This window comes from Numenius arquata, chromosome 6 (genome assembly GCF_964106895.1).
Source record: "Numenius arquata chromosome 6, bNumArq3.hap1.1, whole genome shotgun sequence".
In the NCBI taxonomy this organism is placed as follows: Eukaryota; Metazoa; Chordata; class Aves; order Charadriiformes; family Scolopacidae; genus Numenius; species Numenius arquata.
In genome coordinates, this window is record NC_133581.1 from 41,434,844 (window position 1) to 41,461,585 (window position 26,742).

Genomic DNA, 26,742 nt, shown 5'->3' on the forward strand with positions numbered 1-26,742 from the left:
CCACCACGGCTCGGCCTTGGGGACCCCTTGCCTGCCCTCTGCTGCTGCAGGACAGTGTAGGTGTGGGGTGTAGGAATTGGGCAGGGAAGGGGCGGGGGGGGTAAGGATATAAGCAAAAAAATATTTGCTGGGGTCAGCGGTCCAGTTAAGCACTGGACCAGGGGTCCAGAGGAGATGCTGACTCTGCAGCCCTGGAGACTTACACCTTGCCCTGCTTTGGGTGGCGGCTGGGGCAGATGACCTCCAGAAGAGGTCCCTTCTGATCATCACACGATGATCTCTGGCCTCTGGGGATTGCGACCAGGGCTCTCGGATCAACCCTGAGAGCTCCAGCTCCTCTTGGGGTCCCAAAGGAAGGAACAAGCCAGGGCCCGAACCCACTATGGTGGGACACAAACAGGACAGCAGCCCTGCTCCATGAACCATCATATTTAATAGTTGTTGCCATCACAGCAGATCCAGCTGAAGCACAGAGACCGCTGGCTGCAGGGACCAGGAGAGCTTTTCTTCCTCCCCCATGCTTTGCATGGTTCCCTGCAGGCTTTAGCCCTTCCCTGCCCTGGGCAGGGGCCCAGCTCCACATAGGGGCTGAGCCCCACCACCCTGGGGTGGCCCAGCCCTGCCTCTGCCACCTGCAGCTGGAAGGGAGAGGGGGAAAGAGGCAGAGAAAGACTCCCCTCCTGAGGGTGTAGTCACTGCAGGGAGGTATGGGAGGGTTTTTCCTCTCTCCCCAGGGCATGGATACCAGAGGGGAGGGATGGGGGCAGAGGCAGGGGTGAGCTGTGCGAGCTCATCCTGGCACTGGAAGAGGAGATACTGGGGATTCCCTCTGTCATCCCTGCCCAGCAGCCTTGTCCCCAGGGCCCGGCAGGAAGGCAACGCCTGCCCAGGACAAGCCCATCTCAGGCATAAGCCAGCACATGGGGTCTTGTTTGTTTGCTGTAGCTGCTGTGTCTTCATACTGCCAGAGTCCGACTCTGCCACTGCATTAAAAGTCACCCCAGAGGGACGTGACGGGAAGCTGGGCCACGGTCACAAGGAGGAGATGCTGTCACCACAGCCTGCAGCAGAAAAGGGCCTGAGGATGCTGCTGCCCACCCCTCTGCTGCTCCCAGGCAGGGCACCCAGCAGGTGCTTCTCCAATAGAATAAACTAAGAGTAATTTATACAATAAACACAATTTGTCCAGCCCTCCCCCCTCCCGTCCCCCCCAGCCCGAGGAAGGGGAGTCACGAAAAGAGGCGGCGCTCCGTGCCCCGGGGAGCCCTGCCCTGGGCCCCCTCCTCCTCCAGGCTCAAAGCAGCTCTGGTCCATGCACGACACGGGGAAGGGGCGAGACTGCAGCCCTGGCTGTGCAGGAGGTGCCTCTGCCAGCCCCTACTCCAGGTAGATGTCCTCCGTGGGGCACGTGTACTCCACATACTCCTTGTAGAATTGCTGGAAAGCCCTCCTGCAACACAGCACCGGGCAAAGCTGAGCAGCGTCCTCCCCGAGAGGCATTTAGAGAGCCCCCGCTTCCCTTCTCATCCCCGCTCCCTATCCTGGGGCCAGTTTGACCCTCCCACCCTGTAGCCCCTGGCCCATCCCGCGTTAGCGCATCAGAGCTGCAGGGTCTCCATCCTTGCTCTGATCCCCTGCACAGCGCATGACTTTCAGCCATCTGTCTGCAAAGCCTTGCGCTGGGACTTGTTCCAGTCCTGTCAGGAATAGGCTGCCCGTAGCCCTGTCAACCCTGGCTCTCTCCCCAAAGCCTCTTTCACTTGAGGGAAGAGGTGCCAGCCCAAGCCCCACACCTATGGGGAGACGGCAGGATGCCTCATTCCTCCTGCCCTTTAGGAGCAAGCACCTCCCTCCCTGCCCAGCCAGGACTCACCCTACAGACTCTGCCAGCGGCTTCGTGGACTCCTCCGAGACGAAGACATGACAGGCAAATCTGTGGTCAGCAGGGTGCTTGGTGATGAACCCAAAATATCTGAGGGCAGACAGACTGGGTGAGACTGGACCAGCAGACAAACAGGCACTGGTACCCCAGCATCCCCTTGGGCACAGGAGTTTGGGACCTGCCCTGCCCTCAAAACCCAGTGGCCACCAGCTCTGGCAGCCCATGCCCAGAGCTGGGATGTAATTCCCATCCAAAGGCTGCAGCCTCTGGGCTGCAAGGGAAGAGGAACCTTCACCGTCCCCAGCCGGGAGCAGGAAGGCAGCAAAGCCCCTCTGCCAAGCCACTGGCAGCCACTCTGCATCTCCTTACTACTCACTTGTTGTTCTTTGGATGGTACCCACAAAAGGAAATGTTCTTCAGCTGGAAAAAATGGCTACACTTGTTTACCTGGGGGGGGGGGAGAGAGAGAGAGAGAGAAGAACCATCAAAGCTTTCCTCCCCACCACCTCCATGGGGGCAGCCAGACTCTGGCCCCTGGAAATGCGTGTGTGGACTCAGCAATGAAATAAACTGGAACTCGATCCTGGGCTGTTCCCACCAGAAGTTTCAGGGCAGCCCCAAGCACCTGCACACGGGGTGATCTTCCAGGCAGCCCTGCTGGCTCCCACCCCGGCTGCCTCTACCTCCAGCAGCTCTGGTGGGGTTCCCCTGGAGGCCCTGGGTTAGGCTGTACTGGGGCTTGGGTCAGCGCTGCTGTTTGCCCAGCACACGCAGCCCTTCTCCCTGGCTGAAAAGGCTTTCAGAAATACCAACAGACAGAAGGTGAATGGATAACTTAGAACTAAATAAGTCATCCAAGCCTGGGTGTTCAAAAGGTCCCAGCCAGAAATGAGAACTTATTTACACAAGTTCAAAGAGCAACCACCTTGATGGCACCCTCTAGATACAGACAAGACACGTAGAAACCCAAGCCCAGCTCCCTGCCACAGCACCCACAGCCATGAGCTACTCCAACCCCCCCCAAGCTGGTAGGGGAGGTTTCCCAAAGGCTTGCTGCAAAGCCCTCGCTTGCCTCTGCTCAGCATCTCCCCATGCTTTGCTAGGCTACTTATGCAGGGCACTAATCACCAGCCTGCCACAGCCAGCTAAAGAGATTACAGGGCAGATCTGGAGGACACCACTCAAAATAGCAGCAGAAAGGGTTAGGAGCAGCTGACAGATTACTGGTACGGCTCAGCGCGCAGCATCCCCAGCACAGCGAGGCGCTTGGCAGCTGCGGGGCCACCAGCAAGCGATACAGCCCAAAGCTGGGAGCCCGTGGGGTATGAGGGACCCTGAGGTGGGCCTACAACCCCACTGATGGTGTTTCTCACACCCTCAGATGGGTGGAGATCCTCCATTTACATATGCAAACAGGACCTGTAGCACAGGGGGCATGAGCCAGCAGCCACGGAAGGGCCGAGACAAGCAGGGAGAGGGACACTACCTTGCTGTGCTCCTTGGAGTCATCAGCTTTCACGGCAATCTTGACCCCACGCACGCTGATCTCCAGGACGCAGCTGGAGGGTGGGTTAAAGTGCACAGTGAGGCGGCGCGTGGTGGCAATCTGGGGGGCGGAAAGATAGAGACAAAGTCCTGGCACTTGTGAGTGGTGATGATGGCTCATTCTTTCCCTTCCCCACTGAGGCTCTGCCCTGCTGCCAGGAGGAACAGGCACTCCTACTCCCCAGGTTTGGGGTGGGACACTACCTTCTGCATGGCCGCGCACAGAACGTCGTTGCCCTTGTGATAAGGAACCTGCACCGAGCCGAGGAACTTCACCCGAAACTGGTCCACCCAGTCACTGCTCTTTGCCAGAGCTGGAAGAGAGGGCACACAGCAGGGATCATCTCCGATGACCAGACACGTGGGCTGAGATCCACCTCCCTGCTCCATATTCCCACCCCCGGATGTTTCCCTGCCCAGGAAAGGCTTCCCGCAGACCCACCAGAAGCTGCCCATCGCTTCCTGCCAGGTGCTCAGCTTGGTCCTCCCTCCATCCCCCTACTCAGCATCAGGCTCTTCTCAGCAGAGAGGAGGTGGACCCAAGACAGGGGACATCAGTAGGCCGCGTGTGTAGGTTTGGTACCTGTTACATGGTCTGGGTCCTTGGTGACTTCGATAGCATAGTAGGCAGGAAAAATGCCCCGGTCGCCCGTCCGCATGTTGTATGCTTCGTACCAATAATCTTCTGCCTGCACCTCCACCAGCAAAGGATCATCCACCTCCAGCTCCAGCTCATCCGCATGGCGAGGCACGAACCTGGGCAGGGAGGCACTAGCACCTGGCTGGCCAGCAACACTGGTGGCCTTCTCACCGGCACACTGCTAGGCCAGGGGGCAAGACAAAACTGGCCGCTGGCCCAGGCAGGCACCTGGCAGGTGTAATTAGCCATGGGGACCTGAGATGCTGAATAAAGCATCTGAACAGGTTTAGGTTCAAAAGGCGGCAGCGCCCTGGCACCTAAGGCAAGGGTAGCCCTGTTGCACCACCCATGCTGCTCCCCAGAGGTCCCGGCTGCTCTCAGAGCAGCCTGGGTAGATGTTGGTCCTGGGCAAGGCATGAGCTACAGGGAGCAGTTTGGTCCCTAGGGCTTCTCAAAAGCTGGAAACACCGGTGCTTGGGCTGGCCCCACCATGGTGGGAGGGCAGCACCAGATTTCCCCCGCGAAAGGCTCAGGGCACCGCTCGCACCTGCAAGCTCACCTAAAGACGGCGCGGTGGGTCTGCTCCTGCTCCTCCCCGTTGATCATGCAGGAGAACAACCCGAATGACTCGGCACCTGGGGGTGAAGGCAGAGGGGGACGTCTCAGCGTTGAGGGGTCAGCACTACAGCCGAGGGAAGGACGTGGGCTGGGGAGGATGCTGAGGCTACTGGGGGATGGCTCGGCAGAGCCAAAGCCACATGGTGCCACAGGAGAGGAAGGCATAGCTAGACCTGCTGCCCTGGTGCCCAGCGATCCACACTGGCACCACAACCTTCCTGCACCGACCTGCATGTCTGTGACAGCTGGTGTCACCAGCACTGTGGGAGCAGCTGCACTGCGGGAAGCCCTGTCTGCAGGGTCATGCCACCAGCCCCTGGTGCTCCTCTGGGCTCCGGGAGATGGGTGGCACTCCAGGAGGGATGCTGTGCCCCTGCGAGACCACTCAGCCTCCCCCTCAGGACAGCCGTACTTCAGGCTAGCCAAATGAGAGCCTGGATCACCTCCAGCCACCCCTGCCTACAGCTTGCAAAGCTTTTCCAAGCCTCCCCCCCATGCCTCCCCAGGCACCAGAGACAAAGCCACAAGCTGCAGCAAGCAGAGCTGGAGCTCACGTCTGCTGGTGGCTTTCCGTGTCCTGAGCGTGCCCTCAACCTTGTATCAGGGATGGGCAGAGTTGCCCGGGCAGGCAGCCACCAGCCCACCTCCCCCTGGTGCCCAGCACTCACTGGAGGAACGCGCTCGGCCACTCATGAAGACGTTGAGGAACTTCTTGGAGAAGTGGATGTCCGCCTCGGGGGTGGAGTCCTCGGAGAGACAGACCGAGTCGCGCTTCAGTGCATCCTCCTCGTACTCCTCGCCGATGGCCGACTCGTAGGGCGAGGAGACGCAGTTGTCATAGACGGTGGCTGAGTCGCTCTCGTCGCTGTAGCCCGAGTAGCATTGCTTGAGGCTGACCAGCTCCAGCTGCACGTTCTCATCCACCACCAGCGTGTACTTGACCGAGTCGTAGGAGAGGGCGCTGGTGTCTGAACTCACCGAGGCTCTCTGAAGGTTGTGCCCCGGCCGGGAGGCACTGCTCCCACCACCGCAGGAGGCCCTGGGTGGGTTCATCTTGTCAGGGGAGGACATGTAGTCCAGCACCTCGTCCTCCTCGCTGATGGAGGGGTTGGTTTTCCCTGCCAGGGCCGAATAACCAGAGGTGTCGATGTCAGAGCTGATAGACATGCGGTTCTCACTGGACTGAGACAGGAACGGCTTGTCGGTCTCCAGGGGGTCCGAGTTCTTCTGCACGGGCGTCAGGTAGATCTCCTCTGTGGCCTCCAGCCTCACATCTGTCTGGTAGCGGATGCGGTCCCGGTGGGCCTCAGGGCCCCTCGATGTCACCACCACCACACTGGCACCATGTGGTGGAGGACGGCTGGTGTTCTGGTGCTTCTCAGGTGGCCGGGATGAGGCGATGCAGGCGGGTGCCATCTGTGTGGCTGCTGTGCGCCGGCACGGGCTCTCTGTGGACGTGCCCCGGTCTTTGGTGGAGGTTGTGCTGTTTTGGTGATTGACCTCATCACTCAGGCAAACGTGGTCGTGGGGAGGGGTCTGCTCACCTGGAGGGGAAGGAGAGCAGCATTGACAGCCCCACAAGAGGGTGATGCTCCTTGCCAGGGAAGGTGGCCAGGGATGCCACCCAGACTCAAGATGGACATGCACCCTGCATCCATGTGGGATATTTTCCCCAACCTCCTGCTCTGGCACCAACTCGCCCCAGGCTCCCAAGAGCCACGAAAGGGTGAAGAGAGCTGCCCCTGGCCAACAACCCAAGAACTCACCCGTTTTCAGAGGGGACGACGACCGGGACACCCGCTCCTGCCAACTGTGCTTTTTCCCCAGAGAGTTGTTATTCAGCGTGTCCTGAGGAGAACAACAAAGCCGCCTTGTAGCCCAAACAGTAAACAGCACGTGGCACAGCAGCAGCAGCACCCATCCTTCCCTGGGTCTGCAGTGCCCTGCGCAGCTTCCTCCCTCGCCTGGGCACGTGATGCTCGGGGGGACCCCGCCGCCAGCCCTGCATCTCACCACGCTGCTGCTGCGAGAGCTGGCACGGCGATCAAAGGAGGGTGGGCAAGGAGCCAGCCAGGAGGGAGACGTCCTGGCCTGGACGGATGCACTCGTCCACCCCCAAGGGAGACTCGGACGCAGGAGCCCACAGCTGGATGGTCCCAAGCCAAAAATTCAAGTGCTGAGCAGGTGTGCTCTGCTGCTACGCTTTGGGTGCTGCCTACCTTCAAACCACCCAAGCTTATTAACTGGGGGAAGTCCCAAGAGCCAGGGGATGTGCTGCTGCCCCACTGGGAGCCAGCTACTGGAGTCTGACGCCTGCTACTGGAGCCATCCATATTGGCTGTACATAGCGGTATACATATACATACACATCCATACATATATGTGTCTGTGCGTATCTCTACATGCACACACACTTATAAATATACACTCCACTAGCAGATATCAATCCTGACCAGCTGGAGAGGCGAGGAAGGATCTGGCCCCCCGTGCTGTCCACGCTGGGGCCAGTTCTGTAGGTGCTGTGCCCTGCCTGCCTTCCCCTGGGTGGCAGCCACACGTGCGTGCACAGGGGAGCACGTGCCCAGCCTCACTGCGAGACCTGGGGACAGGGAAACACAGGGGTCTCACGTCTGCAGGGCTGGGAGAGCAGCCCTCCCTGGTCCCCAAGGCCACTGGTCCCCCCTCTAACAAGGGCCCTCCTGCAGATGGGGGACAAGTCCTCCCTGCCCATCTCCGGGGGGGGGGGGTCTCTCCCCCAGCTGCAGCAGTGGCATTTTCCACACCGTTAGTTTTTGCTCAAGTACTGAGCCCCGCTGGGACTGCCTGGATTTTCTCACAGCCTTATCGCCAGCCTGCAGCTGTTACCAGCAGCGCAGGAGCTGCCCCATCCTTGCTCCGCTTCCCCACCAACACGAAGCAAGCTTCTGCCCTGGAACTCCGAGTCGCAGGCTGCCGAACCGTGGCTGCCAGATCCCTGCCACCGCGCGGGGAGGGGAGAGACCCTCGCCACGGGGCTTCGGTGACCTCCCAGCGTGGCCCCCTTGAGCCAAGGCAGCACGTCCTCGCTTGCCTTTCCCAGGGACACGACGGGCCGGGACGCGGGCCAGGGGAGCTGCCGCAGCGACAGCCTCTGCGTGCAGAGTACCACGGGGCCAGCACACGAGCCAGCCCGGCCGCCCGGACCAGGACAAGAGGCAGGAATGCAGCAGGCAGAGCCCACCAAGCCCATCCATCCCGCAGGGCCAGGCCACTCCACACCCAGCCAGGGTGGAGAGGGACTCCACAAGGTCTTAGAAAGTGAACCTGGCCAGTGCCAGCAGCTTTTCCTTCCCCGCCTAGGAAGTCGGAGATGTTCATCTCATCCCAGGCCACCTACATGGGATGACTCACAGAGATCCCAGCAGCAACCAAGACATCACCAAGTGAGCTCCTAGCCCTGCAAGGAGAAGCTGGAGCAGAAGGTGGGATGGTGGCCCTGCCCATGCACATCCTGCCCAGAATGAGGAGGCTAGAGGCACAGGAGGGCATCTCGGTGCCTTGGCTGGGCATTCAAGGGAGGACACATGGCCACAGTCCCTCTTCCAACCACCTGCAGGAGAAGGGAGCTGGGCAGGCCAGGAGGGTGCAGGAGGATCTGGTACAGGTAGAAGCAGATCTCAGGTCAATCCAATGGATGCCCTGCACCCTGTCCTCCACTCGAGGAACCACATATGGGCAGGGGTACCTGCCTACCTTTGGGCAGAGGTAGGCATCCAGAACAGGCCCCCCAAGCCAGCCTGCCTCTGGAGCTTCTGCTTCTTGCAAGATGCCACTGACAGCGCTGCCCTTCCCGGCCAGACATGCCCCATCCCTGTGCCCCCATCCCTGCTGGCTCCAGGCTCCCGCTGCCGGCTGTGGCAAAGCCTCCACCTCCTGTTCCCCATGTCCTCAGCTCCAGCCATGCCTGTGGCCCCACAGCCTCCATCTGTGAGGTGACCATCAGCTCTTCTTCCCCAGCCCACCATCTATGCAAGCCTCCCCCACCAAAATCCTTCTCCACAGGCCTGCTGCCACCCTGGACACCGGCTGCCTGGGAGGGGGGGCTTGCTGTCCCCCGACCCCCCAGCTGGATGTGGCTGCCACGTGTCACTTGCTCCTCAGGGAACCGGTGCAGGGTGGGACAAGGCTGCTGCTGTCCCCTTGTCCATTATGCTTGTTGGGGCTCCCCCCGCTGCTTTCCCAGCCCTGCTGCCTTTGTCCCTGGTGCCAGCTGCCCCGAGGGTGCCTGTCCTGGCTCTGTGCCTTCCTCCTCCTCCTCCTCCTTCTCCTCCTCCCACCCGTAGCCTCAGGCAGAGAGCTAGCATCAGCTGCTAGTGCTGGGCTGGTGACACCCAGCTCTGACTACTCCCCATCTGTCACCCACAGGGACACCTGCCTCTCACTTCATGCTCCCTGGCTGAACGTCACCACGACGGAAATCCTCCTACTTGGCAGAAGGCACGGCTAAACGCAGGAGGGTGGCAAAAATAGCCCTGCGTGTCGCGTATCTTGCATGGGTTCGTGAAGTTTGCAGGAGAGACGGGGCAAAGGGACTCCGGCCGCCACTCAGAGGATCAGGGTGCAGGGCTCCGAAACACCATCCCCACCAGGGACAACAGCAACCCCAAGGCTGCATGGGGCAGGCAGTCTTGGAGAAAACCAACTAAAACCTTGTGCAAAATCTGAGAGCGAGTGAGACAACAGAACCCCTTCATCCTCCCGGCCACCATCTTGGGCGTTGCCGTTCTGTCTCTCCAATTTTGCACGGGGTGCTGACATTAATGCCTCTTTTGTCGGGTGCTGCTGTGCAGGAGCAGAGGCTGCCGAGTCCCCACCACTGGGCATGGGGCACCTGGTGTCACCATCCTGCCCCAGGGCTGGCACTGCCCCAGCCTGGGGCTGGAGCCCAGCCAGCTGTTGGCCAGTGGTGCCACCCTGGGCTGGCCAGCCCCGTGGCATGGTGCCCTGTCCCGTGATGGCTCATTCATGCGTGCGGGATGCCATGCCTCATTTGCTCTCCATCCCCAAGGAGTCCCTTCCCCGCTCCCACCTTGCCCCTGCAAGGGGCACAGCTCAGCCCTGCCACGCTGTGTCCCTCCTGGCCTGAGGTCCTGGCCTGTTCCCTCACCAGCTCAGCACCAGGGATGGAAGAATGACCCACCCAGCCCCTAAGGTGCCCCCAGCCCCCACTGAGCGTGATGCCTGGGCAAGGGCTGGGGCGGGGGGGGGCACAGCCTGCAGGGGCCTGGCGGTACGAGGGGGTGACACATCCCCGTGTCCCCCCCCGGTGCCTCCCGGGCCCGCAGACCGCTCCCGGCTCTGCGATAGGGACAGAGCCCGGACCAGGGATGCGGGCAGCGGCGGGCAGGGACCCCCCGAGGGGCGGCCGCCTTGCCGGGCATCGCGGGGAGGGCAGCGGAGCCTCTGCCCTCCATCCCTCCGGCCGAGCCCCGCCACTCCTCCCTCCCTCCATCCCTCCGAGACAAAAGCCCCCGGCGGCGGGAGCATCCCTCCTCCTCCTCCCCGGACCCCCCCCGGCCTGCTCGCCACCCCTCCCTCAACCCCCCCCCCCCCCCCCCCCGCGGTCCCGGGCTCACCTGGCTGCGAGGCACCTGCGGGAAGAGGTTGAGAGTTGTGGGTCGCTTGGGCCTGTAGACATCCGTGGTTCCGGCGGGGGGGTCTTTCTGCAGCGGCTCGGGGGCCGTCTGCTCCTCGGCCGGCGCGTCCCCCGCCGCGTCGATGAGGTCGAGCTGGAGCATCTCCGCCTGCAGCCGGCTGGCCTCCCCGCCGCCCGCCGCCCGGGCCCCGCCGCCCTGCCGGCTCACATGGCCCTGCCGGGATTAGCGGCCGCGATCAGGCCACCGGGAGGGAGGGAGGACCGGCAGCCGCCGCGCCGCGCCTCCCTCCGGGGCCGGGAAAAGGGGGGAGCCGACGCCGGTGCAGCAGCATCAGCACCCGGCGGCCTCTTCCTTTTAAAGGGGCAGGGATGTTATTCCCGCGGCCGGGAAGCCCCGCGTCCCCGCCCCTCACCCCCAGGCAGGCGGAGGAGAGGGGGACAACATCCATCCTTGGGGATGGGGCATCCCCCATCACCTCATTCCCGGCAGGTGCCTGTAGGTGCGCGTCACCATCATGTTCACCACCACGCGCACAGGCCCTGGTTTCATCTCGACATAACAAGGACATAATCATTCACTGGAACTACCTCCCCGGAGACGTGGTAGAGCCCCCATCGCTGGAGGTTTTCAGGGCACAACTGGCCACGATGCTAGATAACCTCATCTAGGCTCCCTTTCCTACATAAGGTAGGACCAGGTGATCTTTTAAGGTCCCTTCCAAACTGGCCTGTTCTATGACTCTTCCTCCCAGGCCAGACCATGCCCTTTCTTGGCTCCTGTGCTGGCAACCGGGACTCACACAAGCATGCAATCATTTTGATTGGAGGTTTGGTCCAACCTCTGCCCAGAGCAGGTCATTCAGGCCCTTGCCCATCATGTTTGAATATCCTCATGGACGGAGAACCCACCGCCGCGTTGGGCACCGGCGCCAGTGCTGCACTACTACTTTCTATGGAGTTGAAATTTCCACTGCACAGCTCTGAAAGGAGTCAGGCTCCTTCTTCCCTGTAACACCCATTAGGCAGCCGGGGTCAGCAGTTACATCCCTCTCAGCCATCTCATCTTGAGGCTGAACAAGCCTCTTCTCACACACCCTGCATTTGGACCATGAAGCCGTGCAGAAGGGACGCCCAGCAAGCCGGCAGCCCGGCATCAGCTTTCCAGCCACCCACCGGCAGTGGCTGTCCCCTAGCCGGGAGCAGCCCCCCTCTTTCCGCTCTCACCCTTGGAGCAAGGTGGTCACCATGAGGGCTGCGAGGAGCAGATGCCCTTGTGGCTGCATTGCTGGGCAAAGAGGCACCGCTGTCCCCTCGCGGCTGCAGGTGTTTAAAGGTCAGTGGTTTCCTTCCCAAGCCACCTCCCTTGCAGTAACCGGAGCTTGCACATGCACAGGTTGCTGCAGCCAGCAATAAAGGCTGCAACTTGGCATTAGCGAATTGAATTCCCCGTGTTATCAGCTCTTTGTGGTGACTGGAAAGCTCGTCAGAGGGCAGAGGTGGAGAAGGGCATTTTTTTTTTTTTTTTTTGAGCTCATCCGTGTCTCCAGCTGCACGGAAGATGCCCCTTGAGCCGTGAGAGAAGAAACAGCCCCAGCAGCCCTGGCAGCCCCTCCAAGAGCTCTCGCTGCTACCAGATCCTAAACTGCTGGACTAAAGCCAGCACAGGCAGGGCTCTGCCTGCTGCAGACACAGTATGACCCCTCTCGCGGGGGACGTTTCACTCCAGTGTCCCTCCTTCCATTCCAGAGAGGTACCGCGTGAGCACCTGGAAGAGCGCTGCCACCAAAACCCGTCCTCTCGAGGCTTTAAACATTTAACTCCCTTGTTTTTAACTTTAGCCTTCATACAAGTTGGGTGTTTCCGTGGTAGATCCCACCAGCTGCGTGCAGCAAATCACACGGGTTTTAACAAGGAAACAGGGGCAAAGGAAAAGAGCTGGGGGGGAAACGCCAGCTAAATAGATTATACCTGGCCAAGGTAAGTGTATTCGAGTCAGCTGGTGATGTTCAACCTAGGCTGCTAATGGTGCTGCCTCAGTAATTCTGTAGCTGTAGCAATCACTCAGAAAACTCACAGAGGAGGGGAAGTCCCAGAAGGATGCAGAAAAGCAAAACAGTACCCATTCTGAAGAAAACTGTGCCCTAGGAGGGACGCACCATTCCAGGTTCAATAGCTAGGAGGAAACTACGACCACTGCAGCTGCTTATTAATGGACTCCAGCACAACAAAGTGATTTTGAAACCACACAGAAATAGATCGCTTTACCGTGTGAGTGGGACCTGCGGTGACCTGCAAAGTGAGAGCAGGGACTAGGTGTTGGGAAGCCTCTCTAACTGGAAGGACACTGCTCCATTGGAACAGGCTGCCTCGGGAGCCCTCCGGGAACAAGTTCATGTAACCTAAGGCAGCCTGAGTATGCTCACCCCGCAGCACAGACGCGATGGTGAGGAGACCAAAGCCTCTTTAGCCTGTGGGAGAGATTAGGGTGTGTGGGAGAGCAGAACCAGCACCCGAATCCTGCAGGTGGGACGTACACAAGACGCACATCTGGACCCTGATGCACGGCCGTGACACTGGCGTGCTCCTGCTGCTGATACCTCCCACCCACATGGTGCTAAACCAATGGCAAGAAGTCCCAGTGCCCAGCAACTGGTCTCTGATGGTCCTGGTGCTGTGATTCACGGGCCCCAGGGCGGGGGGGGGGGAACAGCTCAAGCCCTGCTGCAATTGCGAGGTGCTGGGAGGACCCCCGGCAGCACCAGACTAGCCAGGGGAACCGCCTGTATGGGGGCTGCCATTGACCCTGGGAAGGGAGGAATGCTGCTCGCTTCCCTGGGAATGCAAGGCTTTTGCAAGGGGAGCGGGGTGAAACGCAAGATGTTGCTTGAGTGACCCCAGTCCCTACCCACTATGGTTGAGCAGGTAAACGGCTCTTCCCTGCTGCCCTGCCCCTGCCACCTTCCCTGTCAGAGGAGGAGTGACAAAACCTTCAGCATTTTACCAGCATGGGGAAGCCAGGGGGTCTTGCCGAGCAGAGGGGACCACCATGGTCCCTCTCCCTACCACCAGCTGTGACTGCTTTGCTTCTGCCTTCAAAGCGCCAGGAGAAGCCTCTCTGCCCCCAGCCTGGCGCAGCCGCAGCTGGCGATGGATCACAGAGGGACCTTCACGGGACAGCCTTTGAAAAGCCACCCGGCGTACGCAGCCGCCTTGCTGCTGTATCCTTTGCTCCCAGCCCAAGCAGCCGGCTTCCCGCCGGTCCCCGGATCAGCAGGTTTGCCGGCTTGTGGCAGCTGCTTCCCCCTTTGCAGTGGGTCCCTCTGGCCTTCCAGGGGTGGCTGCTGCCAGCGGCACTCTGGATCAGCGACGGTAAACATCAAGAGGAAGGCTGGCATTTCCAGCGAGCTTATTATGCTGGAAAACCAAAGTGTTTTGGTTTTGTTTTTTTTTTTTTCCTCCACATATCTGTATCTTCATGGCTGGTTCAGCCCTTTTAATGCGTACCACTACGGCTCAGCGCAGCCCTAGATCTCCTGCTCTCTTCCTTTGGGCGCTCGTTCTCGTGCTCACAGCTATTTCCAAGAAGAGTATTTCTTCTTTTTTTCTTTTTCTTCATTCCTGGGATACAGATGAGGCACCGAGCCTTTACCAACCACAGCCTGATTGTTGCCGGGATCCATCTTGCTGAAACCAGGGATGGTCACCCCAGATTTCCAAACAACCAAACCGAGCCCAAACCCTAAGCAAAGGCCTTGTGCTTCTGCTGCGACTGTCCCTCTCAACGTGCCCGACCACTGCCATTTGTGAGGCGGGGGTGGCATCCCTCGCTCTGGTGGCCCCCGCTCCTCCCCAGCCATTCAACAGCCCTAAGGGCAGCTCTGCTGCTCCCCTGAGCCCTCCCCTCAGCCAGCTCCTCGCTTCGCTCCTGGTTTTCCTTTACCTGGGACTTCTTGTTGAAATTAAAGGGTTTTTTCAGCCACACTTGGGGCTATTCCCCATTCTTAGTGTGTGGCCTCTCGTCCATGAGGCACAGTCCTTGTCGGTGTATAGAGTTGCCTCTTACGCAAACATCAGTCTACGCCTCCTTGCAGTTTCTGCATGTCTAAGCCACTATTTCTGGAAAGCTGCTAAAATAGCCCATGATGAAGTCATCTTTGTTTTTCCGGGCCCCAAAAAAAAACCCCAAACCCCACCTTTGTTTGGGTGCTGACCTCCGCACTGGCCACCCCTTCCTGCCCACTGGGTTTTGCTGCCGAGCGGCTCTGCCCAGGCCCCCAGCCTTGCCAAGGTCACCGGCTGTCCCCATCCAGCAGCCGCCTTCCCAGCCCTCCAGCAGGTTCTGTCCCCTCGCTCCGTCCCAGTGCTTTCCTGCTGGCCGCTGGGGCAGTTACTGGACCTGCCCATCTCTTGGGAGACTCGTCGCTGGGTCAGGAAGCTCGGAGCTGCTGGATCCCCCCAGCCTCACAGCTCACTGTGCTCCCCAGAGCCACTATTTCCCCCTTCCCCGCCGCTCTCTGCTCCAGTGCGATCTGCTGAGCCAGCAGCTCGCTCTCGCCTCGCGTCCCTCACTCCGTCACTGGACTTTCACATCCCTCGCTCCGTCACTAGACTTTCGCCAGCTGCCCGGAGCTGCTGGGGCCGACCCAACACGGGTGCTCTGCGGTACGGGCACCGGGAGCTCGACGCAGGCAGGGCATCAGCACAGGGCCCCCCCCGGCCCCGGCCCCAGCATTGGGCTGACTTGCCAAGCCAGCCGTCCCCACGTGATGCAATTAGCTGGCTGATGCTGGCCGCGGGTCGTTACTGATTTGCTGCCCTCCGTGCCGCACGCAGACCCAGCCAAGCTGCTCCCTCTGGGCCCGGCTGCTTCCATCAGGCTGATCCCGCACGCAACCCCGTCGCCCCGAGCTCGCTCTGGATGGGAATCGCGCTGGAAAGCTCCCGGGCTCTCGCCTTCGACAGTCAGGATTGGAAAGCCCTTCTCACTGCTGTTGCTGTCACCGCTCTCAGCTCAGTTCCTCGAGCAATGCTCTGCGTCCCATATAAACCATTTGGACATATTTTTAGCAGGCATTTTTTCTGAGCGTTGTAGGCTTCTTCCTTTGCTGTGTTCATGAATAGCTCATTGCTTCCCCCAGGGGCAGCCTCGCATCCCCACAGAATCACAGAATAATATGGGGTTGGAAGGGACCTCTGGAGATCATCTAGTCCAACCTTCCTGCCAGAGCAGGTCCACCCAGAGCAGGTTGCACAGGAATGTGTCCAGGCGAGTTTTTAATGTCTCCAGAGACAGAGAGTCCACCACCTCTCTGGGCAGCCTCTTCCAGGGCTCTGCCACTCTCAAAGTAAAGAAGTTCCTCCTCATGTTTAGGTGGAACTTCCTATGTACAAGTTTGTGCCCGTTACCTCTTGTCCTGTCATTGGGCACCACTGAAAAAAGACCGGCCCCTTCCTCTTGACACCCACCCTTTAAGTATTTATAAGCATTGATCAGATCCCCTCTCAGTCTTCTCTTCTCCAGACTAAAAAGACCCAAGTCCCTCAGCCTTTCCTCATAAGAGAGATGCTCCAGGCCCCTAATCATCTTTGTACCCCCTTGCTGTACCCTCTCCAGCAGTTCCCTGTCTTTCTTGAACTGGGGAGCCCAGAACTGGACACAGTACTCCAGATGGGGCCTCACCAGGGCAGAGCAGAGGAGCAGGATGACCTCCCTTGACCTGCTCGTCACACTCTTCCTGATGCACCCCAGGATGCCATTGACCTTCTTGGCCACAAGGGCACACTGCTGGCTCATGGTCATCCTGTTGTCCACCAGGACTCCCAGGTCTTTTTCCTCAGAGCTGCTCTCCAGCAGGTCACCCCCCAACCTGTACTGGTGCAGGGGATTATTCCTCCCCAGGTGCAGCATCCTGCACTTGCCCTTGTTGAATGCCCCTTCTACGCCAGCAGACTCTCCATGCACCCGGGCGTTTGTGCAAAGCAGCTCCAAACCATCCCCAGGGAAGGCATAAGGCTCGCTGCTGGAGCCCGAGCAAACCCTCTGCCGAGGGTCAGGTCTCTGCATCGCAGCGCAGGGATGCAGAAATCCCTCAGTGAACTATTCTAAATGGGCAAACCAGTCTATTTTAATTCACCCTCTCTATTTTAATTCACCCTCCAGGAAAGGCTGCAGCAGTTGAGCTGCAAGTCCCCCCCCCACCTTACCCTCCCTGCCAAACCTCAGCCAAGCGCTGGCACTCCGCAGAGAAAATAAAATCCTGTTCTAAGAGTCCAGTGGTGCTACCAGCAGCGGAGATCTGGGATGGCTAATGGGAAGCATCCAGCAATGCATCCACAGCCCCTGCCTGCCCTACCTATTGTAGGCAGGAGGATCTTCCCGAGTCCCTGCCCTCTCTGTTGCTGTGCCCTCACAGACACCCAGCACCAGGTTCGGTTTTGCCTGCAGCATTATCCCTCCCTCCTTTGGCATACACATGAGCCTGGGCTCTCCCCATCCTTCCCTGGCCATAGCATCCTGGAGCAGGAGGTGGCTGTGGCTGGGGCAGAGACGTGGAGCAGCAGCCCCATCTCTGGTGGCAACTGAATTCCTGCTGGGAAGGTCCTGAATTAGGCCAGGGAGCACAGCAGGACACCTTCACCTCCCAACACGAGGTCTGTCTGTACCCTCCTGCCTGCAATGAGGGTACAACACCACAAACTCACTTTCTAATTTTAATTCTGTGACAAATTCCTCTGCCTTTCCCCTTCTCGCTGGGTCTTTAACCAATTTGCAGAGGAAATATTTCTCCTGAGGGATGAAATGATTCTCAAACTGTTTGCTTGCTCCTCCAGCATTTGCATCCCTTCAGCATGAAATACACCGGCAAAATACAGACTCCCTGCATATTTCCATGTTCAATGTAATTCTGTTTATCTCCACATTTCTGCCCCCATGGCTTTCTCAGGCTGTTCAAATAGCAGTGCAAATACCATCAGGGTCTCCACAGCATGTCCTGAGGTGCTTAAGGTGGATGGGAGACCCACCTGCAGCATCTATACAGGCCTCAGGGCTCCCATTTTTATTTCACCTACTGCATGCTGGGGTTGGAGCAGCTTCATCCATCCCTGTTTCACTGGAGCACCAGGTCTCCCGCTTCCGAAACACCTGAGGATGGCTCCTGCTAAAGGCAGCCAGAAGTAACGCCTGGGGTGAGCTGTGGAGGGCTCACCATGCCAGCCCAGCACAGGCACATGGGGGCAGGAGTCACAGCCTGAGCAGGACCCTCGGTGCCACCTTGCTTGTGTCCTTGCTTCCTGAGGATGCCCATTGGCAAGCCACTGGCCATTCTCACTGGCCATCCTGCCCAAATGGGGGGCATGCCCCCAGTTGCACCCAAACCCCTTAGGCTCATCCCTCAGGGATGAACTCAGAGTCCTCCAGCACAGTAGGGACCAAAGGGCGCCAAGATGCTTTTTTGTCCCCTGTGTTTGGCTGGGTCAGGAAGGGTCTGTGCTGTGCTGTGGTGAGGAGAGGGCACTGCCGAGCAGAAGGGATTGGGGTGGTGGCAATGGGTACATTCAGGAAGCATCACTGGTCTGGGGAGCTCGTGGTCCTGCACAGGAACTGCTGGCCCTGCCAGTCCCACCGGACACTCTACCTGTCCCTGTGCCCCTCCCTGTCCCCATCGCACTTACCCGGGTGGCCAGGCTCTCCTTGCAGTGCAGGCTGATTCCACACTCGTCGGTGATCTCGGAGAGGTCTTCATCCTCAAACTCCTCGAGGCTGATGTCATGGGTGAGCCTGGAGGGAGCGGAGACAGCGCAGTCACCCACTGTGCAGGTGGCAGGCAGGAGGGTGCAGGGTGCTGCCTGCGGGCAGGGAGCAGCACCACCTGCCCCGGGAGAGCCTCTTCCAGTCTTTACTGGGGAGAAAGACTGGGAAGGGGGCTCCCTCTGGGGGGGTGATGGGTCTATTCCCACCAAATGGCTGGGCTTCTCATGGTCCGTGGCTGTGGGGAGGCAGCAGAAACGTGCCCCAAAGCAGCCTCTGCCTGACCAAAGCCAGTGGGGATGTGCAGGTTAGGAGAGGACAGGACAGAGGGCACAGCCAGGTGTCCCCAGGAGGTTTGGCTCCCACCATCCGGGGGATGGTCTGAGGTTGTCCTAGCTGGGCACAGACACCCAGCAGGGCAAAGGCCAGGATTACAGAGAGATGGGTCCTGGCAGGGCACAGCTGGAGGATGGACCCACTGGGACAGGTGACCACCCCAAGACCCACAGACCTTGCAATAACTGCAAACTCACCAGCTGTGGCATGAACAGCCCCCAAACCACGGCTGGGAGGGAAGTCCCAGCCCAGGTGCCTGCAGTAAGAGAGGGCAACAACTTCCCTCTGTGCCAAAATCACTCCCCGGGGTGACCGCGGGCATTGCCGTGGCCATCGGTGCTGCCGAGCCCGCCTGTGTGGCCTCAAGGGTCCCTTAGGGCCATCAGCCCCACAGGCTCATTACACCCCTTCAAAAAGTTGACAGAGATATCGTTTTAGTGGCTGGAAACGCGCTGACGAGCGGGCGCCTTGTCTGCTTGCTTGCATCCCCAGGGGAACAGCGAGGCACTCCCGACTTCTGTGCATGAAAACACTACTCCGCGGTGGTACCACAATGCTCCTCTCGCTTACCCATTGCCACAGGGGTAAATAAAAGAGCCCCCCCCCCGTGTTTTGTCTGGAGCAGCCACGGGCACTGCTTTGCATGCTGCCCTTTCCACCTCGGGCTGGGAGGTGCTTGGGTGGAACCACCACAACCAAGCCTGTCACCCCTCTCTGTCTTGTCCCTCACCGGTGGGGAAGGACGGAGAAGGGTATTTTGTGACCTGCAGAGCTCCCACCCTTGCTTTAAGCATCACTGGCACACCTTGGGGCACCCCCTGCAGCAGCACCAAGCCAGTGCCATGGAAGGGCAACACCTCCCATGCCCCAGTCCCTGGGTGGGAGGGAAGGAGCAGGGGATGCCCCTTCTCCCTTCTGCATGCACAAGGACCCCACCAGCAGTGGACTCCCTGGGGCAAAGGTGGCCGGGGACAGCTGTGCCCATGGGGACAGCCCCCGCAAGATGCATCAGGGGGACACGGATGGAGCCTTCGGCACAGGGTGGGATGTCTGGACCCCCCCCCCCCCCCCCCCCACTGCCCGTCTCCTGCTGCTGCCTGCTGGAGGGAGGGAATGCAGAGCAGGAGGCTCATGTTGAGCCTTCAAAGCACAAATCGATTTCTTCTCCGGTTACGCAGGTCGCCAGGGTGGGACACCATCAGCCGCTAATGCTCGGGGCCTCTCCCCACCAGGGTGTGGGAGCACAGAGGGGGCTGTGGGGGTCCCAGCAAGTGGTGACACGTTGCCGAGAGGCTGGCAGGGGCTCTCCAGCTCTGCAGGAGCAGCTGGGCTGGGTGGCAGTGCCCCACGCTCTGGGATGGGGACAGCCAGCCCTGCCCGCGCTCTCGGGGATGGAGAGATGCTGTGCTGGTCCAGCACCAGCCCTGCCTGCAGATGCCCAGCAGGACGCGGCCGGCTGCCTCTGCTGCTCCGGCGCCCAGCTGCCACGCAGCTCCCTGCGCAGCCGGGAGAACTTTAGGCTCGACTGGGTGCCAAGTTTGCTCCCGTCCTGCAGCCATCGCTTGCAGAGAAGGGTGATGTGCCCAGGGGTGAGGGGCTGCCTGTCATCCCCCTGCACACCCACCGGACATCCCCCTCCCTCCCTGAAGCCCAGACAGTCCCCTACCATTTCTCCCACTGGTCTTCCAGCCAGCTCTCCTCCTCGGTGCTCGACTCCATTTTCAAGGGCAGCTGCATTGAGGAGGACCCCCCTTCCCTGGGGGACACACTCCCACCCCGAAAAAGACCCCCGGGCGCGGGGTGAGGAGGATTTAGGGAGATGACGGCGGAGCCCCAGGCACCCACTGCCCCTCCGCCTGCCCCGGCGCAGTCTGTGGCTGCCGGCGCTGCTCTGTCTCCTCACTGCGCAACCTGGGGAAGCTCATTAAAAATAGATGGAATCAGCTGTCCTGGAGGGGAAAAAAAAAAAAAAAAAAAAAGAAAAAAAAAAAATAACCTCCCCAGCTGAGCCAGTGCCAAGTCCCTGCACTCTGCCGGGGATGCTGACTGCCTCCTCCTGCCAGCCAGCCAGCCCGGCTCCTGGTCCCGCTCCAGCACCCGCTCCCCAGCACCCGCAGCAGGCACAGGGGATCTGCTTATCCTGGCACGGATGCCCACACCACCCGGCCTCCTCCTCCTGCCCTTGCAGCATCGCTGGCCGGGCCAGGGATGAGGGGTTCTGCCCCTCTCTGCCCCGCCACAGCGATGGGATCCCTTCCTGCGGGAGACGGGAGCATTCCTCCGGCCTCTTGCCAGGTAGAGCGGGGACAGCTCACGGATGCAAAGGCCGGAGCATTTCCAGCACAGTGGGACCGGCATCACGGCCGGCCGCGTTCCCCGAGCGGAGGGAAGCAAGAGGAACACCTTTGCCAAGGGGCAAGCCCAGCCGGCAGAGAGCAGTGCCGGGAGCACTGCCCCTTCCCTGCCTGCCCCCACCTAACACCCAGCCCCGCTCTCACCTCAGGGAGGGCTGTCCCTGAGCTTCCCCAACCTTTAACCCCTGTTGAGGGACAGAGAAATACCTGGTGAGCTGCTCTGCCAGCTTCCACACCTCTTAAGCTGCCGAAGGAAATAGGGGCCTTTCCCAGCGAGGTTGCCAGGTGTTGCCGACAAACTCTTGGTGTAGTAGCCTCAGAGAGTCCCCCATGTCTCTTGGAGCCACTCGCTGCCCCTGGGTGTGCCGCAGACCCTGGGCTTCCAATGGAGCCACTCACCCCTCACCCCATCAGGTTGGAGCCAAAGAAGCTCTGGGAAAGAGGCACCCACCCCGATTTCGAGGTGGGGACAAGGCATTCCCCTCCCCACCACCTGCACACATCCTGCTCTGCGGTGCTGCCCTCCTGCGCCTCTCCCGGGGGCTCTCCTGGGTAAGGTGATGGGAGCATCTCCCACCCGCCTGACGGGCACTGCTGCTTCCTTGGGACCCAGCTTTGCCCCTGGCTGGGTTAAAGTGGATGATGTTCCCAGGAGTCCAGCTCACCAGCTGGCCTGGAGCACTCTGCTGAGCTAACCTGTCACTGGCTCTCACCCCACTAGTGCCACGCCACCGGCGGATGTCACTCATGGCACTGTGTTTATTGTCTCTCAGATCCCCGATAATGGTATCCAGGGCTCCATCTTCCCTATCAGCTCTGCCTGGAGGCACGTTTGTCTGCTTGAAACATCCTCACTTAATGCGATGAATGAAGAAATCTCTATCTCCGTATTACTTCTGCCCTTTTCTCCTCTCACATGGATGCTCCAGGACTTCCTAGGAGATACAAGAAAGGCTCTCCGTTGTACCCCTTGGCTCTCTGTGGTGGAAACGTCCCTGCCTTTCTCTCTTGCTTCTCAAAGCGGCTAAAAATACCAGCAAAATGAAACAGCTCTCACTCCCCTCAGCTCCGTCACTGGCGGTAAGTCTGAGCAGGACCTACACAAGTATTTTGGCCAACTTCCCTCCCCAGTGGCAGCAGAGGAGGCACAGATGCCATCCAAATGCTGCTGCAGGCAGGCACCGCGGCGTCGCAGGTACGTGGGAGGTTGTCCCCCCTGGGCTGCGAGGGTGGGTGAGTCCTGTGTCTGCAGAGGTTACAGGTGCTCCTCTTGAAGGACGTGCCAAGGGGCACCCAGAGGCTGGCAGCCCTGCTGAATGCAGGAGAACTGATAAACTTGGGACACCCGGGAATCGTGAGCAAGGGAGCACGTGTGCGTGGGTGAGCAGAGGCAGTCGGTACCTGCCCTTAGCAGGAACAGCCTGATTGCAGTCCTAACAGCAGCCTTATAAATCAAGCCTGGCTGCTCCTGTGACTCCATCCCCTGCCAGGGAAAAGGGGACTTACAGCATCACCTCCACAGCCCGCTGCTGCCGCACAGGATTTCCCACACAGGGACTTGGCCAGGGCACCATGGCATGATGGAGGCTCCAACAAGCCCGGCAGCCTGGATCATACCCTAATACTCTGCTCCCAGGCAGAGCTGTGCGGAACCCCTGTAACCAGCAGCAGTGGGAAAGGAAGTACTATCCTACACGTGGCTGGCCCTGGATTTTTTTCTCCCATTGCAAGAGCCATAGAGACTCTTTTATTTGCATTGAGGAGAAGGCACCTCATCTCCATCAGAAGACAGCCCTTTTGTATCTCCTCACACAAAGACAGGTAACCCTACCCCACCGCCCAGCTCATCACCTCCAAACAGGCTCTTCCGACGGCTCCAGATGTGCATGGCAGACACGTGAAACAACCCATAGCGCTAGGATTGATTTTTGCCTCAGCCTGAAGGTGCTTCTTTGAACTTCCTGAGGAGGTGGAGGGGTCTCCTTCCCTCCAGAGACCTCCTCCCCTCCTGAGGCTCCTCAAGGAGCAAGGTAGTTCTCCCTCTCTCCTGACCCATTAAATAAGCCCCTAAGGGTTTCCTTCCCTAGGAGCCTTCCTGCCCCAGCAGCTAAGTGGATGCTCTTTGCTTTTATTAGGGAATCCAAATGGAGATAGAGGAGATCAGTCACTGACCCCCCAGGTCCCAGATACATCAGCGGGGCAGGCAGCGTGGCGAGCACTGCGGGGTCTTGTACCCAGCTGCACCCCAGATGTGCCAACCCTCCCTGCCCTTCTTATACTGGGCAGAGGGACCCCCAGCTGAAGAGAGGCCCCAGAGAGCCCCTCACAGGAGAGCTTGGCCCGAAGCTTCTTGGCCAGGTAAGGAGCTGCAACAGGGTGTCCCAGAGAAAGATGCTAAGGAGCCCCAAGGGGGTCGCAGCCCTGACTGTGAGGCCTTGGGAGGCTTAGGGACAACAGGGAGGCTGGATAAGAACAACTTTTTTATTACTGTGGTGAGCAGCCACCTCTGGAGGTCCTCCTGGCTAAAGGAGGGCTGACCTCACCATCCTTTTCCCTCCTCTTCTCAGACAGCCCTAAACCATCACTGGCAATGAGGACCTGCCAGACCACCATCCCTGACTTCTTCAGAGCTTCAGAGCCCAGCCCATCAGGCTGCTTGCTGGTCAGGACCAAGTCCTCTCTTGATTCAAGCCACCCGATCACTTAACACATGAGCCTGTGTGTTGCTGCTCAGGGAGCTGGAGGAGAGGGGTCCAGAGGGCAGAAAAGCTGAAACACCTCATCCTGGGGGGCAGAAAGCTGGGGCTGAGGGCAAGGCTCACCCAGGCCCTCACCACCAGCTGCAGGCTGATTCCTCACCCTGAGCCACACTCATCACTGCCTGCTCCGGCTTGGCCACGGAGGATGGCCCCTCGCCAAGCCCCCGTGGTGGGGATGCAGGACCTGGGATAGGCACAACCCAAGCTACACCATGTAACCCAGCTCACAAACGTGTCACAAGCACACGCTCTGCTCCCTGCCACGTCACCTCTGGTCTGCCAGACCCTGCCCCAGGCTCGGGGACGTCATCGGCAGCTCCTTCTACTCCAAGGCTCGCAGCCTGAGCTCAGCACCCAAGGAAGACCTCTTCTGACTCACAGAATCACAGAATCTTCATGGTTGGAAGGGATCTTTGAGATCATCGAGTCCAACGACAGACTCCCCAGCTCTCCCCAGCACGGCCACCCCCACGGAGGCCAGTTCTTCCCTGAGGCAGGCTGCCAAGCACAGTGGGCTCCCTTTGCGAAGGTCTGAGGCACAGCAGGAAGCAGCACCTTGTTCTCTCTCCCAGGGCATCGCTGTTTGCTGGGGAGCAGGCGGGCAGCTAAGGGACAGCCACAGCATCCAGGACAGCACCGGATGGCGAGCCCGACCCTCTCACGAGCATGGAGCTGCTCGGCAGCTCAGCCTCCGGCCCCCGGCTCCGTGGCCAAGCCCCTTCTCCACGGTGGACATTTCCAGAGGCAGCATTTAATGGCTCGATTTGCAGGGTTTACCCAGCCATGTTGCAACAGCAGCTCCCAGCAGCTCTCGCAGGCAGCGCTGCAATAGCAGGCGGCTGCCAAAGCCACGGGGCCACCTGGCAAAGGGGCTCCGGGAGCCGAGGAGCCCTTCAGAGGTACATTGAACATCACCTGAACACCACCACAGCTCAACTGCACCTGCCTGTGTCCCCACAGGGACCCGCTGCTTCCCCAAGCCTCAGGGACTGGGGCTTACCAGAGGTAGGCAAAACATAGCCGTGGTCCTAAGTGTGGACCCCCTCGAAATCTCACCCCACAAAGCAGCTGGTACTGATCCCTCCTCCTCAGCCAGCACCCCTGGGTGCCAGAGGCAAGCAGAGAGCAATGGCTGACTATGGCACGGCCACCACAAACAGCAAACCTCCTCCATATGACAAGCAAGCAACGCCGGGCACCGCACCCGTGGGCAGTAGCAGAGGTCCCTTACCCACCCAGTACATCTCCACCCCAGAGCTGCCCTCGGGAGGCACCAGGGGCTCCAAAGCCCCCAGTCCCCACAGGTCAACATCTCCGGCCATCCCTGGCCCGGCCCGTGCCATCGGAAGTACCCGTGAGCAGCCTTGCTGGGTTTCGGAGGAGAGACAGCCCCCTGCGTCCCAAATCGATGGGAGCGCTTGGTATGGCTCAGAGGATCAATTCTGGCACTCTCCCACCTTCTCACTTGGGGTTCCTGTTTCACAGGGGTGGGAAGGAAGCGGGAGCACCTGGGATTTCTAGGAAAGGGCTAGAAAAAAAGGCTTTCCTGGGGGGTGGGGAAAGAGATGAAGCTTTTTCTTTCTTTCTTTTTTTTTTTTTTTTTTTTTTTTTTTTTTGGTGAGGAAAAGGTGTTTGAAGAGGAGACGAGGCAGGTAAGGAGGGTGGTGGGTTTGGAGGGGGACAAGCAGGGGGCTGGTGGGAACCGAAATGGTGTATGGGGAGAGGACCAGCGTGGGCTTGGGGTGGGGGGGTGTGTGGGAGAGCTGAAGCAACATATGGGGTGGGCGGGCTGAAGCAGTGATGGGGGGCTGGAGTGATGGGTGGGGTGGGGGTTCAGCGGTGCCTGGGGTGGGGGGCAGAAGGGATATGTGGGGTGGGGTGGGGGGCCGAAAGGATGCGCGGAGGCAGAAGCACCGGACGAGGCGGGGGCCCGGAGCGGCGGTGAGGGGCGGGGGGGCTGCAGCAGATGGGGAGCGCTGCCCGGGGCGGGGGTAGGGGCAGCCCCGCGGGGGTCCCGTTGGGGGGTGGGGGGAGAGGAGGCGGCCGGTACCTGAAATTGGGGGGCGAGGCGAGGTGCAGCCCCAGGAACGGGGAGGAGGCGGGCGGGGATGCGGCTCCTTTCTCTCGCTCCGCCATTCTGTGGCTCTCTCCATGCAGGCGGAGGGCGGGCGGGAGGGAGGGAGGCAGGGAAGGAGGGATGGAGGGAGGGGGATGCTGGCGGTGCCGGCGGGGAGGGACATACCTGCCGCCGGGGGTGAGGGGGGGGGGGCGGAAAGCGGGGGACGCAGCCCGGGGGCTCCTTCCCGCGGTCCCCCGGCGGCAGCTGCAGGACAGATGTGGCCGCAGCTGGAGGCGACGCCCCGCACCCTGTCTGTCCCCGGCCACACCGCCCCGGCCCTGCGAAACGCCGGTCCCGGCGGGGCAGATGTGCCCGCAGCTGGACCGACCCCCCAAGGCAGATGTGCCTGCAAGGTGGTGGCAGCAGCCCCACAGCCCTCGGGGTGGGGGGTGGCCGGGGTCTCCTGCCCGAGGCTCGGTCCCCCGGGGCCAGGGGAACAATCCCAGGAGCGGAGTGGCATAGAGAGCAGGCAGCATCTCAGGGCGAGGGGCTGAAGACTTCCAGGGGTCTCCTCCCCAGTGGGGACGTGCCTGGAGGCAGCAGGACCAGCAGCTAAAAATCCAGCTAAACCCCCACCACCACCATTGCAGGTTTGCAGCGCTCGGGTGGCAACAGGTCTGGCAGCCCCAGCACCAACCCCGTCCCTACGGAAGCTTGCCAGGGCTGCAGGCACAGCAAGGGCAATTTAAAAAAGCAGCTTACACACGGTCCACAGGCACAAGGTTGGGGTGGGGTGGGGTGGTGGTGGGGGGAAATGCATCTCCAGGTTGCAGGTCTCTCCCCAGAACAGGTAGGCCCAATACTGCATCCAGCTGCATCCTAGGGAGCGGGTGAGTGCTCTTCAACCCTTCCCCACCAGCCCCAAGCGGCAGGTTTCTCTCTCCTGCCTCTCCTCCTCACGCTTTGCAGGTTGTCTCATAAAAGGGTGAAGGTTGCGCTGTGCGCAGAAGTGGACAACATCTGTATTTTTAGGTCCCACGGCCACTTCTGTACCTGAACTGGAGAACCTTCCGTATTCCCTGCATGCCCGCCTGGCTCCCGGTTACTGTCTGGGACAGTCCTGGATGGGGTTGGGTGGCGCTGCTTTAGCAGTTCGAACTTTAA

At 60.2% G+C, this 26,742-nt stretch overlaps 1 protein-coding gene across 1 annotated transcript; it reads right to left on the bottom strand.

Moving 5' to 3' along the window:
- Positions 1-415: 415 nt before the first annotated feature.
- Positions 416-25,655, bottom strand: MAPK8IP1 (mitogen-activated protein kinase 8 interacting protein 1). The gene is made up of 13 exons (XM_074148997.1): positions 25,570-25,655; positions 17,995-18,100; positions 16,842-16,850; positions 10,301-10,516; positions 6,452-6,533; positions 5,354-6,229; positions 4,627-4,702; positions 4,011-4,183; positions 3,632-3,741; positions 3,369-3,488; positions 2,259-2,329; positions 1,874-1,972; positions 416-1,450 (listed from the first exon to the last, which is right to left on the bottom strand). Exons 1-13 carry the CDS (start codon positions 25,653-25,655, stop codon positions 1,378-1,380), a joined length of 2,097 nt encoding a protein of 698 aa, XP_074005098.1. The 3' UTR covers positions 416-1,377.
- Positions 25,656-26,742: the final 1,087 nt, after the last annotated feature.

Bases quoted from the DNA above. Each gene is read 5' to 3' on its own strand.
- MAPK8IP1 (XM_074148997.1), bottom strand. From the start codon at position 25,655: ATGGCGGAGCGAGAGAAAGGAGCCGCATCCCCGCCCGCCTCCTCCCCG. The intron at 2,330-3,368 runs GTAGTGTCCCTC...CCCCCCCCCCAG, and splicing joins ACTCCAAGGAGCACAGCAAG to GTAAACAAGTGTAGCCATTT. The intron at 1,451-1,873 runs GTGAGTCCTGGC...GCTGTGTTGCAG, and splicing joins CCGCTGGCAGAGTCTGTAGG to GAGGGCTTTCCAGCAATTCT.